This window comes from Mangifera indica, chromosome 13, assembly GCF_011075055.1.
Source record: "Mangifera indica cultivar Alphonso chromosome 13, CATAS_Mindica_2.1, whole genome shotgun sequence".
Taxonomy (NCBI): domain Eukaryota; kingdom Viridiplantae; phylum Streptophyta; class Magnoliopsida; order Sapindales; family Anacardiaceae; genus Mangifera; species Mangifera indica.
The window spans coordinates 268,681-283,355 of NC_058149.1; the positions used below are offsets into that span (position 1 = coordinate 268,681).

The window sequence follows — 14,675 nt, forward strand, 5'->3', positions numbered from 1 at the left end:
TTTATAAAATTACCATTATATATATCTGACGGTGTTAAAAGCATCATTGTGTAACAATCATTTCATGATTAAAGTCAAAATTTGACTTTTATTTTCAAATATTTATGTGTCAACACATGCCGCAGAAATAAGATATATATATATATATATATATATATATATATATATATATATATATATAAATATTGACCTATTAAAAACTTTGAAATATCTATATATGAGAATTTTTGTATATATAACATGTAAATTGACCAAACATTTAAATTCTTCTGAGTCAATCATTGATCCATCGAATTTATCTAATAAAAAAATTGGAATTCAATACAAAAAGGTAAAGAGATATAAGAAAAATAAGGGATAATCAATTTTTAATATGGATTGGGCAAAAAACCAAGAGTATACACCATGGTAATGACATTATCTCGAAAATATAAAAAGAAAAGCATCATTACAATAGAAAAGAATAAGAGATCCTTAGTCATATGTAGACTAAGCTAAGGACGAGTCTTGCCGGCATTACCATTCAAAAAAAAGAAAAAAATCAATCCACTAAATTGGATTTTACATCTTTTGTTTTTAAGGTGTTGACCAGTGCACTTGTATAGACCAAATTTTTAATTCCATTGAATCCAGCTAATTCGATTTCGAAACTTGGATTTGAATGTCTCTCGAATTATCATTAGAAAAGTCTTTTAACTTCTACTTATTAATAAGGAATTTTTTATTCAATTTCTTTTCCTTTTAGATGTCTTTTTAGAACAAAATTGTAACACCCCAGGTCCAATAACCCGGTCCACTGTTAAGATATTGTCCACTTTGGACACACAGTCCATCATGAGTTTGCTTCTGCGCTTTACAACTCATAACGCGTCTTAACAGTTAAGGAACTCACAGACTATTTAACCAACTCAATTCTCCCACCACTAACCAATGTGGGATCCAAAGACAGAGCACACACAGATCCAGCATCTCTCCCGTGCTTTGTCGATGTGGGATTCGCCTAGGGGTATCACAAAAATCTTGTGCGCTTCCATCAGGTTGCACCCAAGTTTAGGCCATCATCAACATCACTAAATTTAGTCTCATCTCATCTATGATTGGAAAAAAAAAAAAATTAAAGGCGGAAAGACTAACTCCCACCTAAGGTTTGTTTAGTCAACTCTAAATTCATATTTGCATTGTTTTAAAACCCGATACCTATACATTATCTAATTTTTATTAAAAAATTTTAGTTATATATAAAAGTAAAATTATCATTTTAATAGTAAATTTAAAATAAATAAAATTATATTTCATTTTCCACTTAGGATTTTGAAAATAAATGACTTTACTTTTACCTAAAAAGTTTGAAAAGTTGTATTTTTTTCATTACTAAAATTTACTTTTCTTTCTCCCTTTACTCTAACCACCTTCTTTGTCTCCGACTGATGATGCATGCCCAATCTCTCTCCCAACCCTATCATCAATCAAAAACAAAAAGCCAATCGGACAAATCATTAATTGAAAACAAAAAAGAGGAATTGTTCATCGACACTTCATTTTTGACAGACGATTCGATTATCTTTGTTGGCACTTCGTGAAGATGGGCAAACACTCTGGTTGTCTTCTCGTCGGCTCTTCAATGTCATCAATTGACGATGACAATGAATGGAAGACTAAGATTCAACTAACGACGTCGCTCCAAACCACAACCAACTCGATGTTTGAGAATCTCATTTGACAAATGAAATTAAGTGGATTCAATCAATTTTACCAGATTGTCTGTCATCAGGAGAGAAGGCGGTTAGAGAGGAGAAGTTAGCCAGAAAATGTAAAAAAGAGAAACCCTAAAAGAAAAAAAATCACTTTTTAAAACTAAAAATGTTTAGATAGAAATAAAGTTGTTAATTTTTAAATTCGGGGGGGGGGGGGGGGGAGGAGTTTTAATATTACTATTAAATAATGGTTTTATCTTTATACATAATTAAAAATTTTAACAAAAATTAAATGATAAATGAATATTCGAGTTTTTTAAACTTCACAAATATGAGTTCGAAATTAAATTAAATCTTGGGTGAGAAAAAGTCTTTCCAACCGAAAAAAAAAAAAGTACAAAGAGACCAAAGTGTGAAAAATATGAAGTAATAAATATAAACTATGAGAATTGAGGATGAACATCTCATAGGTGAGAATCAAAGCTTTTCAATAATTACACATTTAGATACACACATTAAAGGAAAGCTTGACTTTTCTCCTTTTACGAAATTACCCTTATGCAAATCCAACGGCTGCTAAAAGCACCATTGTGTAACAATCATTTCATGATTAAACTCAAAGTTTGACTTTGCTCTTCGAATAATATTTTAATATTTACGCGCGAGAATAGGGAATGCTAAGCGCGTTGGTTCACGCGTAGACTCCCAAATGTCTCTTCGCTTCTGCCTCTTCTTCCGCCATGTCGTCTTCCGTCGTACGCTGCATCGTGAGTTTTTCTCTTTTTAGGTTCATAATTTTCGTCTATTTTTCATGTAATTTTCAGTTTTCTTTCTTTTTTTAAAAAATTTGTTTGGTTTGGTGAAGCATGATGATTCGAATCTACAGCAAGACAAAAAAGCGCTTCAATTTCTTTAGGTATCATCACTAACTGGAAATTTAATTCCTGGTGGAAACAAATTTCAATTGTAAAATTTTAGTATTTTCGTCCTTGAAGTAGTGTGTAATTGGATTAGAAACATCAATAACATTATCATGGGTGTACTATGTGTTGTGAGTCTCATGTTAAGTTATTTAAAGAGTTTTGGTTCGTTGGCCGTGTTGCATAACTTGGTTAGCTTGAATGAGGGCCTAAGCTATGCTGTTGTATTTGACCTTTGTATGATAAAGCATGTATGCAATTGAGCATTGGAACACCCTATAACAAGGGATTGTTTGATTTGGTATATGAATGTGACCGAGAACCAGACAAATTCAACCAAAAGAGAAACAAATTCAATCAAACAGAACAATAAAAGACAGCAATCAACACTAGATGAATGGATTTCAGATAAGAAGAAAGTAAAGTGATTGGATATGAAGTTGAATTGGTAGATTGTATAGATATGAAGCAGAATTAGAAAGTTTGTATACAAAATAACCAGCTACTTCCAATTAGCAGAAAGAAACTATGACCCTGGCTATTTCAAGAGTGCCAGGCCCCTCTACTTGCCTCCTACTTTGCATCCTCTCCCTTTCTATAGCTTTTCCCACCAACCCTATACAGCTATGTGGATGATTCTACTGACTGCTAGAATGTGCCTAGATCGCATTTTTTTCCTCTCCTGGATGCACAATTTTCATGCTGTTGCTAGAATCTTCTCTGCTCAGGTTATTCCTGCCTCTTTTTTGCTTGTGGAAGTAAACCTTGGTGATGAGAGCTTTATCAAAATATATCTGCCATTATGTCTTGGAAATGGATAGAGAGGTCTTCAAAATAAGTAACTTTTTATGTTGGTATTTAAACACTAGTGTTTTTAAAGAATTGGTTGTGGTAATTTCAATACTTTTAAATGTTTTTGAATAAGAAGGTTATGGTAATGTAAATAAATGTGGTTGATTGAAATGTTTTTAGCTGAGATTTGAAAACAAAAAGAAAGTTGTTTCATGTTTTCAAATACATTTTGTTTGGAAATTCTTAAAGTATTTTTTTTATTCTTATGTTGAAAATAATTTTTGAAAATAACACCAAATTTTCTTTCAGTAAAAATAATGTTGAAAATTTAATTGTTGCTGTAGAATAGTATTCTATTTTCTTAATTTTTCAGAAGAATTCATTGCTCAATTGTTTTTCCCCCAATGAACCATTAAAACTTGTTGCCCAACAAAATTGCTCTAAACTTTAATCTACATCAGTTATAGTTGTCGCATGAGCAGACTAGTCAAATGGAAACATGCACTTGTTTCTAGTTGGAAAATTGATACACATATGATGTCTGTTATAAATCTTTTTCTTCTCTTTTAAGCTTTAAGTTAAACTTTTCCTTCAGGAGTTTAATATAGACCTGTTCTACCTATTTAATATTTTTTCCAAATTGCTGCCAGATTTGGTGCTATTTACAGGCAGGTTCTCTTCTCCATTGTTGTTTATCTGTCCACTGGGTTTAGGGTTTAGTTTATTTTCTGGCACCATCAGTCTTCTTCCACCTATCCTGAACCAGTGAGCTTGGTGGTAAGGTCAACTTCATGTGAACCCTGTCCATGTTGGACAGTACTTTTTTCACCCATCTTGGACCTAAGTAACTCACTTCAAACATGCTTATTTGAAAGAAACAGACTCACCTTGGTGAACTGTCTTTTGCCACCCATAGTTTGATCTGGTCATAGATAAGATATTGTTGAGCCATTTTTCTCGATGTTAATATAGCCCTCTTTTACCCTTTGTTTTGACATTTCTACCTACTTTTGTTTGCTGCTTTTTTTCTTTTGTTTTTGTTCCATTCAACTGTTTCTTTCTCACATTTGTGAAAGACAAGTCGTGCACAAGTACACTTTCAATTTGTGTATATCTTGAGAAAGATAGATTCTAAATTTAATGTTCTTATATTGCTATAAATATCAGGTAATGGATACTTGATGTTGTTGGAAAGATAGGACTGGCTAATACAAATATTATTGATAATGATGATGGAGTGAAAACATGAAAATAGAGGAAACAAGATGAGAATTTTGAGAAAATATTAAGTTTTCTGTTCGTATATTAGTTAAAATTTTAATATTACAACAATGTAAAGTATATTGTTCCCATCAAATTCATCACCAAAAAAAGAGCTCTTTCCTATAGCTGAATTAGCTATGTCACTCTCTTAGAAAATTTGGCAGCATACCGTCAGCATGTATAGGTTTGATAAGAAACTACTGAAAATGTATTTAAAATGATTCAAAGTAGATGGAGTTGTATAGAGGGCATGCAGGCTACACAAGGAAAACCCTCATCACTTATCTATTACCCAACATATATTCAGCTATAGCTTTCTATGATCTTTAGCACATTAAACATCATGTAACTGTTAATATCCTCAAGCAGTTTGGCTGGCAATGACAACACTTTTGGTAACAACCAGTCTTGGTGAGGAGCATGTAGCTTATGGACATCTAGATTTTCCGACGTTAAAACTCCGTGTTGTTGTGGACAGCCATTTTCCCAAGGGAGTGACAAATTCGTAAAAGGCTTCTGTCCTCGAGGTTAGTGTGCACTACAGTGTTCTTTTAATAAAAAAACTCAATCTATCCACTCTTTCTTCTTCATTTAGTTGTTCTCTTACTAACACTTTTACCTATTGACTATAAGAAAGAAATTTCTGTTTGTTGACTTCATTTTCCCCATTGCATCATATAAGGTTGTATGTGATTTGTTAATTGCTTTTGATTAAATTCAAGCATACATCTTGTTGCCTAATTGTTATGATTTTTCTATCCCTTTTTTTTCCTTGGCATCAATGACGTAGTCTTCTTGTTATTTTAGTTATTCTGATTCTTTTTTAGCAACTTCTCTAATGAAAATTATCATTTTAGATGTGGAGTTGAAGACATGCGGGGAAGTGCCAAGAGAATCTATAAGGCTGCATTAGGTGTGCCAGACGATCATTCTGTTATATTTCTTACGCAAATGGATCCACTGGTAAATCATCCAGCCAAAATTACTTTTGATTTAGATGTTTAAGGCAAATTAAACACCTTCAATTGAAATTTTGGAGTCTGCAGCTCTTGGTTCTGAAGTGAATAACATCTGTGGAAAAGATTGGGATCTTGAAGGGGCTGACTATGGTGATCCAGCTAATGTTCTTTGGGCTTCTCACGGGTATGGTTTTCTTTGTTTTGCTAAGCCACTGAATAGTGTACCATATCAAGACCATAATAGGAGATTTTCTCACTTGAAAACTTGACTATTTCAGTAATCATAATATTCCGCTGTTTTTTGTGAGACAGTATGATTATTTTGCTGGGTCCTGTAGCCTGTTGTGATTGGTACCTAATAAACCTGATTAGACCAAAAGTGTGAAGGGCACAAACTGTCCTATAGCATCATTTTTCAATAGTCTATGTTAAGATGTCATCATATTTTTCACCCTACCATCTTAACAAGAGCATCTTCTACTACATATCTAGCACAAGCCATTGCCCTTTTAAAAGAGCCTACCAAATTACATATTCCCCTGGTCATGTTTGGTCACATGCACAAACAACTGAACTGTTGTGGTATGTGGAAAATGTTTGCATTTAGCACTGACAACTCCATATACCTCAATGGGACCATTGTCCTAAGAATTAAAAGACTATTTGATAATCTAGTAACTGTAAGCAGAGGGATCATGAATAACAAATCCTCACTTGCCACAGCGGACTCCAGAGGTAGAATGCGAGCTTTCACTTTAGTGGAAATTGTAGATGAAAGAGTAGATAAAATTGCAGAAACTTGGGTTGCTGTTGTTGGAGATATGTACAAGAAGAGCATATATTGTTTAAACATTGCAATCAGGGCATGACCAGTTTTTGGTATCAGTCACTAAGCATCCATTGTTGCTGGTGTAAAGTGCTTTGATGCTTGCAAATGTTCTAAATATATATGCTTTCAATACCAACTTAGCTTACTACTTTTTGTTGTTTTGATGAAAATGGTCTGGCATATGGAAATGGTCTGCTAAAAATTATTGCATTTGTTGCCAAGAACGAATATACCTCAATTGAGCTATCATTCCAATGAAAGACTAATGGATGATCCCAAAACTGTAAACAGAAGCTTCATGAATAATGAAACCTTACTTGCCACATCAATTTCCAGAGGTACATTGTGAGCCTTTACTTTTGTGGAAATTATGAATGGAAGAGTAGATAAAATCATGGATAATGGGTTACTGTTGTCGGATAAATGTCAACATTAGAAGAGTATGTAATGTTTAAACATGGCAATTTGGTTCTTCCATGTCTGGTTTTTAGTTGCTGCTGTAAAGGGATTTCATGAATGCAACTGTTCTAATTAGACATGCTTTCAATTCCAACTTAGCTTACTATTCATTCTGTTGATGTTTCTATGTGTCAGTGTAAAGCACTCCAAATCCTAACCAATTTAAATCAATTTTCTCCACACTTTGCTAAATTTAATGAAGTCAAATGCCGTGCCCTTCAAATGAATCAAGTTCGACCAAGAATTGTCATCTTCAACTTCAAGATCCTATACTATCAAAAGAATCTAGAATACCACAAAGGTACCACATCTCAATACTTTCTTGTTTATCTTTACAATTTGTATCATTTGTGTTAATTGAACTGAATATCTATATGGGATTTAAGCAATGATATGGGGTACCATTGATATGATATTATAGACTTACTGACAGAGAAAGCTTTAAGTTCTGTTCTGAGGTATTGCTGACATCATTCCTCATGGCACTGTAGTGTTAAGTTTTGCTCACAATGCTATGGACTCACTGACTAAGAAAGCTTAAGTTTTGCTTGTGGTAGCACAGAGGCATTGAGACTGTGACTGGGAAAGCTTTTTAAGTTTTGGTTTGAGACGAGAAAAAGATATCATAGCTGACTTTGTTGACTACTTTTGTGAGATGATTTGAAGCTGACAATTCTTCATTTTTTCTATTAGGCATCATTTACATGAAAGTGATGATACATCTCCTAGATTTGTACACTCATGTAAATTAGACAAAAGAAAGAGTAACAGTTGAACAAACAACTCATTTTAATTTAATTGTGAGGAGTCTTTTCTTATTTTACAACTTGTCTTGGTGCCTTTAGTCATCTTTAAGCCTTAACTTTTTCCTCTTTTTACTAGGCACCAACTTCCAAGCATTTTTTGAGCTTTTTGACCTAGTCTTCTTTTCCTTTGGAATCAAGTTTACTCTCACTAGGAAAATTTAAAAAAATAATAATAATAATAATTAAAAATGAAAATAAAAAAGAAATCTTCACATTAACCACCTACCCATTTATTTAAACTATTATTTTAGGTTGAGATAAGCAAGATTGGTTAGTGAGATTGTTTTTCAGTCATTTTTTAGTAGACTTCTGTTAGTTTCATTTGTTTGGATTAGAGTATGACTTTCAAAGATCACCTAATGTAATACCATAGTTTTGTTTTCTGTTTTCTTCTACCTACATACACAAATATAATTTTAAGAATAGAAAATTTTATTATTGCAAAACATTCAGCCAATAAGAAGGCAAATATATTTTTTACTCAGTGTTGATATGAGATAATTTCATTAGCTGATTGTCTTTTGACAGATTACACTAAATTCTTTTCATTTTATGTCTCTTGTTGTTATACTTCAGATAATACACATCATTGTGAGTATAATCCTTAAGATGTTTGCGATAAGGATTAAAACTGGACGCAATCTAGGCTGGGTTTAAACAAGGGCCACTTCGAGCTTGATTCGAATATAAAAGAATCAGTTTTAGATCAATGATTTGATGTTTAAACTTGATTAAAAAATAATTTAATTTTAGATTCGATTTGAGTTTGTTTGAATTTGAATGTTTGAATTTGTTAGAACTTAACTTGTTTATGAAAACAAACTTAATTATTGATTCAAATTTAGTTTGTTTTATTCAAATTCGAACAATTTAGAGCGAATCTAACCCTGTATATGATTCAAATTATATACTCAATAAGATCTTTGTGAGTGATCCGAAATCACCAAAAACCATCGAAGTTCTTTTTATATATTTGAGAGAAATTTTACATTAATTGGTTGATTGACATGCATCTTCATCTGCCGCTTGCCAAACGAACATTATCATTTCCTAAATTAGGGTTCCTATTCATGTATTATTAGGTGGCCCCACCTTCCATTTTTTCTAATTATTATTTTCCTTTGAAAGCACTAGAGGTCCCCTGTTCTAATCAAAGACTTTATTTGTCAAGTAATTTTCTTCATCCTCATCTACCCAAAATTCGTTACACCAAACCACCAATTTTTCACCATTTTATAATTCTTAGCTCCAATCAATTTGTTTCCCTGTTTAAAGAAACTATTTTGCATTATTAAAAGTTGACCAACTAATTGGAGGATGGATGGCTATCATTGAAGTAGTTGTAGTAGTAGTAAAACAACTCAAAGAATGGAAGTCCATAATTTATGAGTTTCTATTTGTGGCATCGCCATGTTATCCAATCCTTAATACAATAATATTTTATGTATTAAAAATGGGCGAGTTATTATGTAATTGTGTATTTCTAAATTAAAAATAAAGTAAAACTAATTACATATTAACACTTCAAAGTTTCTATTTGCATTTTATACTTATTATTAGTGGACCATATTTTTCTAACTAATCTAATCTCTATGATTAATTATTAACCCATTTACTAGATGAGACATATTGATAGAGATTCTAATTCAATGGATTAGATAAATGTGATTAATCGAAAGATTAGTGTGAATATCTTCACCATTCTACGTTCTAATATATAGAGATATATTGTTAATAAGAATTAATATTTTTAGACTTAGACTAAGTCTTGATCCAATCAGAGGGTGAATCCGTGGGTTAATCAGTCTGATTTGTTAAGTGGAGTCATAATATTAGTGTGACAAGGTTTATTTAATATATTTGTTATATAATATTAAATAAAAACTGAACTTTTGTCAAAATTATTCATTTGATTCAATTCTAAGTTAATATGATTTAATTTTAGTGTTGATATAAACTAGATTAACCATCAACTTTTAGTTAAATTAATCAATTTTAACATTGATTAAGGTAGGTAAGTTAATCAAACTAGTCTCAATCATAAATATATCATTCTAGTTGCCAATTAAAGGTAAAATATCATCATCCCACACAATGAAATACCAATCTCGTTAACATTATCAAATGGAATAGATCTCAAGTCTCCGTTAAATAACAGTATAAACATACGTAAGGATTTGTGAATTGTGACATAATGAGAATCAGTTGAGAGATAGACAAAGAGACAAAAATGGTCAAAGTTTCAGAAGACTGAAAGATAGTTGTAAATAGACAAAAGGGGGGCAGAAACTCATAATATCATCTTTTAGTCATCAGATTGATTGGATCAACAAAGAATGAATGTCTGACTCTCAAACTGCAGCCTTTGACTGAATCTCAGCCATCCATCTCTCAACCTTTTGCCATTTTTATGAATTCCTAGCTGTCTTTAATTTAATATATATATATATATATATATATATATATATATTTATTTATTTATTTTCTTAACTCTGGTTTAAAGACTTTGTTTTCTGTTATTTAAGTTTAAGGGCTCTTGATTTGAGGAAAGTACCCCTTGTTTTGGATATAGGAAACATCACACCCCATTCTCAATATTCTACCTCATTTCTCTGTTTTACCCCTCTGTTTTTCATTGTCCCTTATTAATTTTTTTAAAACAAAATTACATGTATATTTATTTAATAATATATTATCATATTGGCTTTTTAAAAGAAATTAATAAAATTTGTTCTTATATATAATAATATATTATTATAATATATACATAGTTTTACCGGTCTTTTTCATAGTGGAGCCTTTATTTAATTTTCTTATTTTTCAATTTTTTAAATTTCCCATAGACAAAATACACGAAGGACAAATAGGACTTTGGAACATAAGTTAGTGTCATGCATGACTCAAGGAAAACATAGAAATTTGGACAGATCATCGTCAACTGACGACACTTCTTTCCATTTTTTTATTTTATTTTATTCATTTTCTCATTCAAAAACAAAATACAAAAATAAAATTATCACTTAATGCTCTTCTACCTTCCATCTTCTTGCTCACCCGCTTAGATCGGATCCACTCACCTTTAATATCTCTTCCGCTTCCCCTTTTCATTTTCCCGGTAAAAACAAAAACAAAGAAAACAATCTCATTTCTTCACCATAACAAACCAACCCACCAGCAAAATCCAGCATCTTTTTTATTTTTTTTTTCTATTTTTTCATATTTTGTAACCAACTTTATAATCTCATCCAGTTCATCAACAAAAGAAAAGTCTTTGTGATTTTTATGTTGTATTGACTCATAAAAATCAGAACTTGTATCAAACCAATAAGAATAGCAGAGGGAAGTTCTCAGTCACTTAGAGCCTCTCGATTTAAGCTTGTTTGCATGTTTTGAACGTAAATGAGAGAATATGGGAAATGTGACATCGAATGTGGCTGCAAAGTTTGCTTTTTTTCCTCCTGACCCCCCAACGTATGATGTGTTTAGAGATGAAGATGGCAGGCTTGTGTTCTCCGGAGTCACCGCTGATAAGAACATGAACGTTCATGTTTTGGAAACAAAAGGTGGCAACAAAATTGTGGCAACGTTTTGGAAACACCCTTATGCAAGATTTACTCTTTTATACTCTCATGGAAATGCTGCTGATTTGGGGCAGATGCACGAGCTCTTCATTGAGCTTAGGGCTCACTTGAGAGTCAATATTATGAGGTATTTTCATATCAAAGTTTTGCTTTTTCGCTTTTGTTTCTTTATCATTCTCATGTGGGTTTGTCTTGTTTTTGTTGCTTGTTTTTCGAGGATTCATTCCCAAAATTTACTTTCAAGTTTGTTAACGTGTTTTGCTGTTGATGTTTCTGGTTTTTGCTTTATATGTTTTGCGAAGTTAGTGTAATTGTTAAGATCCCTTTTTTGGTGATGTTCTGAGCTCAAAGATGAGCTTAGAATTAATAGTATCAGGTACTTTTTATAAAGTTTTGTTTTTTTTTTTTTCGTTTGGTTTTTATTATTCTGAAATGGGCTTGTATAGATTTTGTTTTTTTTTTTTTTTCCATTTTGTGGTTTGTTATTTTGATGCTTAATTACCAAAATTTGCTTTAAATTTCATTACTTTTTCTTTCTTTGTTTTCTGTTGTATTTGTAATTGTTAAAGCACTTGAATTATTGGACATGTTTTGTTCTTGATATTTCTGAGCTCCTCATTGAGCTTAGGGCTCCCTTTAAAGTCAATATTATGAGGTAATTTATAAAAGTTTTATCCTTTTTGGCTTTGTTTTTTATCTTTCTGAAATGTGTCTGTTCTTTTTTTTAATTTTTTCAATTTTTGACTCTCTAGTCGCTTGTTTTATGATGATTAATTCCCAAACTCCTTTTTTTTTTTTCTGTTGTTTGTGTAATTGATGAAACACTTGTATGATTATAATATTTCTAAGCTCTTCAATGTCTTCATTGAGATTTTGGAATCTATTAGAAGGCACCTTTTTACGCACTTTTTGCTTTCTTGGTTTGGTCTTTGATCATTCTTACATGGGTTTGCTTGTCTTTTGCTGGCATTTGATACTTGTTGCTTTTTTTTTATGATTAATTCCCAAAAAAATTTTCATTTTCATTATTTTTGCGTCTGTTGTTTCTTTTTTTGCCCTTTTTCTTGTGTAATTTGTTAGACTCTTGAATTATTGAACTTATTTGGATTCTTTGTTTTTTGTTTTCACATATTTTGGATGTTTCTCTTTGTCAATTTTACAGAAGGAAAGTTAGAAGGTTGGACCAGTATCTGATTTCTTTAGTCAAGTTCTGCCAGCTTCCTTTTTTCTTTTCTATAATAGTTTTTTTATTTAATTTTCATTTTTTATGATGTGTCTGATATTGCTCTTACTTTGACTGAAATCTGATTTTTTCTTCCAAAACTTGTTCATATTTTGGGCTTTATTTCATCTATTTTCCCTGTTTTACAGTTATGATTATTCTGGATATGGAGCATCCACTGGCAAGGTGAAAGAGAATCCAACACATTAATTTTCATCTGGATTATCATTTTACTTTTTTCGTATAAGAGTTTTGACTCAGCATTATCTGATGAGGGGTTGATTTTGTACTTTGATAGCCATCCGAGATCAACACATATCAGGACATAGAGGCTGTGTACAATTGTTTGAAAAGGGAGTATAATGTTAAGCAGGAGGAACTGATTTTGTATGGCCAATCTGTCGGAAGTGGACCTACGCTGCATTTGGCTTCTCGCTTACAGAAGTTAAGAGGTGTTGTTCTTCATAGTGCCATCCTTTCAGGCATTCGCGTCTTGTATCCCGTCAAGATGACATTTTGGTTTGACATATTTAAAGTAAGTGTAACTTGAGTGTTTCTGTGTTAAATTTCTCTGCTATAAGCTTAAATCAGTCGGCTTTGTATTGATATGCGCTGTTATTATTTGCAGAACATAGATAAAATCAGACATGTCAACTGCACAGTTCTAGTTATACATGTAAGTCCGGTTTCACTAAATTACTTCGGTTTATTTATAAGGTTCACTTTCTTCAGTCATCTGCATATATATTTTCTTTTATGACTAAAGCTTCTATGACTGTCCAGATTTGATGGATTGATTCAATATTTTACTCATGAGACTAGTGTTTTTCAATCTAAAATGCTCTGATTAGTTTTACGATTCTGTCCCAAAAATCTTGAATCATTAAGTGAATTTTGAACTCTAGGTGTTAGTTTGTTACTTTTTCATCTTGGAATTCATTGTAATTCATATTAGCATACCAGAGAAAAAAAAATCTTCTGATTATGTATTCTTGTTGCCGTTGCTGATGTGTTTTTGTCGTCAAACATTTGCAGGGAACGAATGATGACATTGTCGATTTGTCCCATGGGAAGCGCTTATGGGAACTAGCTAAGGAAAAATATGACCCTCTATGGATCAAAGGCGGGGGTCACTGCAACCTTGAAACTTATCCGGAGTACATTAAACACTTAAGAAAGTTCATGAACGCCATGGAGAAAATTTCACTTACAAAACCAGCAAGTAAACAGCTTACTCCTAATCCAAGTATCACAGAAAGTAGACATAACAAATGCTTGAGATTCGGGAAAAGATAGTCAGATATGCGGTGAACTAAGGCAGTTATCTTCTTTTCAAGGTCAGCACATCTCCAAGCATAGGCTTGCTTGCTTGCTTTATGAACTTGATGATTTTTAGCCGAAAGCTTTTTAAAGTTGGTATGTTTCTAAAAAATGGCAACGGATTAGGGAATCGTATAAACCTGTGTTTGATCCATATCTTCGCCTAGCTATGATTGTTGTATTGCTTGGACTATTAGAGAATCCATCAGAATGTGTGCTTCTTGATCTAGATTTTGTGTACAATTTAGTGAAGTTGGCTTATGCAAACACCATTGTCGGAAAAGAAAAAAAGAATACATTAGTTACACCAGTATGTTCGCTGTTGACTACTTACTTTACCTTTTTTTTCTGATTTGCTTTCTTATCTTATATCTCTATTTGCTGTGACATCGACTTAACAATGGTCTTGTAAATTATCATGCTGTTCTGAGCTTTTAAGTATGTTTTCTATGCTCCTTTTGCGAATCCGCGACACAGTTTTAGACTTTGTAGCATTCATGAACGACGAATGGCTGCAAATTTACCTGTCATTGCTGCAAAATCTGGAGTTAAGATCTTGCAGATTGTAAGGAACTTCATGAAATGCAGGTACCTTTACACTAGTATATAATTGTACAGATCTTATGAGTGATTATTGATCAATCTACAAGGCTTATGAGTGTATGTTTTTAATTTCACAAAGCTTGAACTCCAAGTAGGGGTGAAACTGAGTCAGGCCGAGCCGAATAGTGTTTGGCCCAAGCTTGACTTGATTATTTTAAAGCAAAACTCATCAAGTTGGTGAGATACTGAGCTTGAGTTTGACACATAATTGTTTGAATTAAGTTTGA

General features: G+C 32.3%; 1 protein-coding gene across 13 annotated transcripts; it reads left to right on the forward strand.

Moving 5' to 3' along the window:
• Nucleotides 1–2,292: 2,292 nt before the first annotated feature.
• Nucleotides 2,293–14,310, forward strand: LOC123194631 (alpha/beta hydrolase domain-containing protein 17B). 13 transcript variants are annotated; one of them, XM_044607935.1, is made up of 11 exons: nucleotides 2,337–2,461; nucleotides 2,560–2,610; nucleotides 5,039–5,196; nucleotides 5,527–5,632; nucleotides 5,709–5,812; nucleotides 7,119–7,217; nucleotides 11,209–11,430; nucleotides 12,675–12,711; nucleotides 12,824–13,060; nucleotides 13,154–13,201; nucleotides 13,561–14,310. In XM_044607935.1, exons 4-11 carry the CDS (start codon nucleotides 5,543–5,545, stop codon nucleotides 13,819–13,821), a joined length of 1,098 nt encoding a protein of 365 aa, XP_044463870.1. In that variant the 5' UTR covers nucleotides 2,337–2,461; nucleotides 2,560–2,610; nucleotides 5,039–5,196; nucleotides 5,527–5,542; the 3' UTR covers nucleotides 13,822–14,310. The 13 variants fall into 13 exon arrangements, 11 of the variants coding, with proteins under 11 accessions (XP_044463869.1, XP_044463872.1, XP_044463870.1 ...); XM_044607938.1 differs by having other exon boundaries at nucleotides 2,343–2,461; nucleotides 5,716–5,812; nucleotides 6,352–7,217; XM_044607939.1 differs by having other exon boundaries at nucleotides 2,343–2,461; nucleotides 5,716–5,812; nucleotides 7,052–7,217.
• The last annotated feature ends 365 nt before the right edge of the window (nucleotides 14,311–14,675 follow it).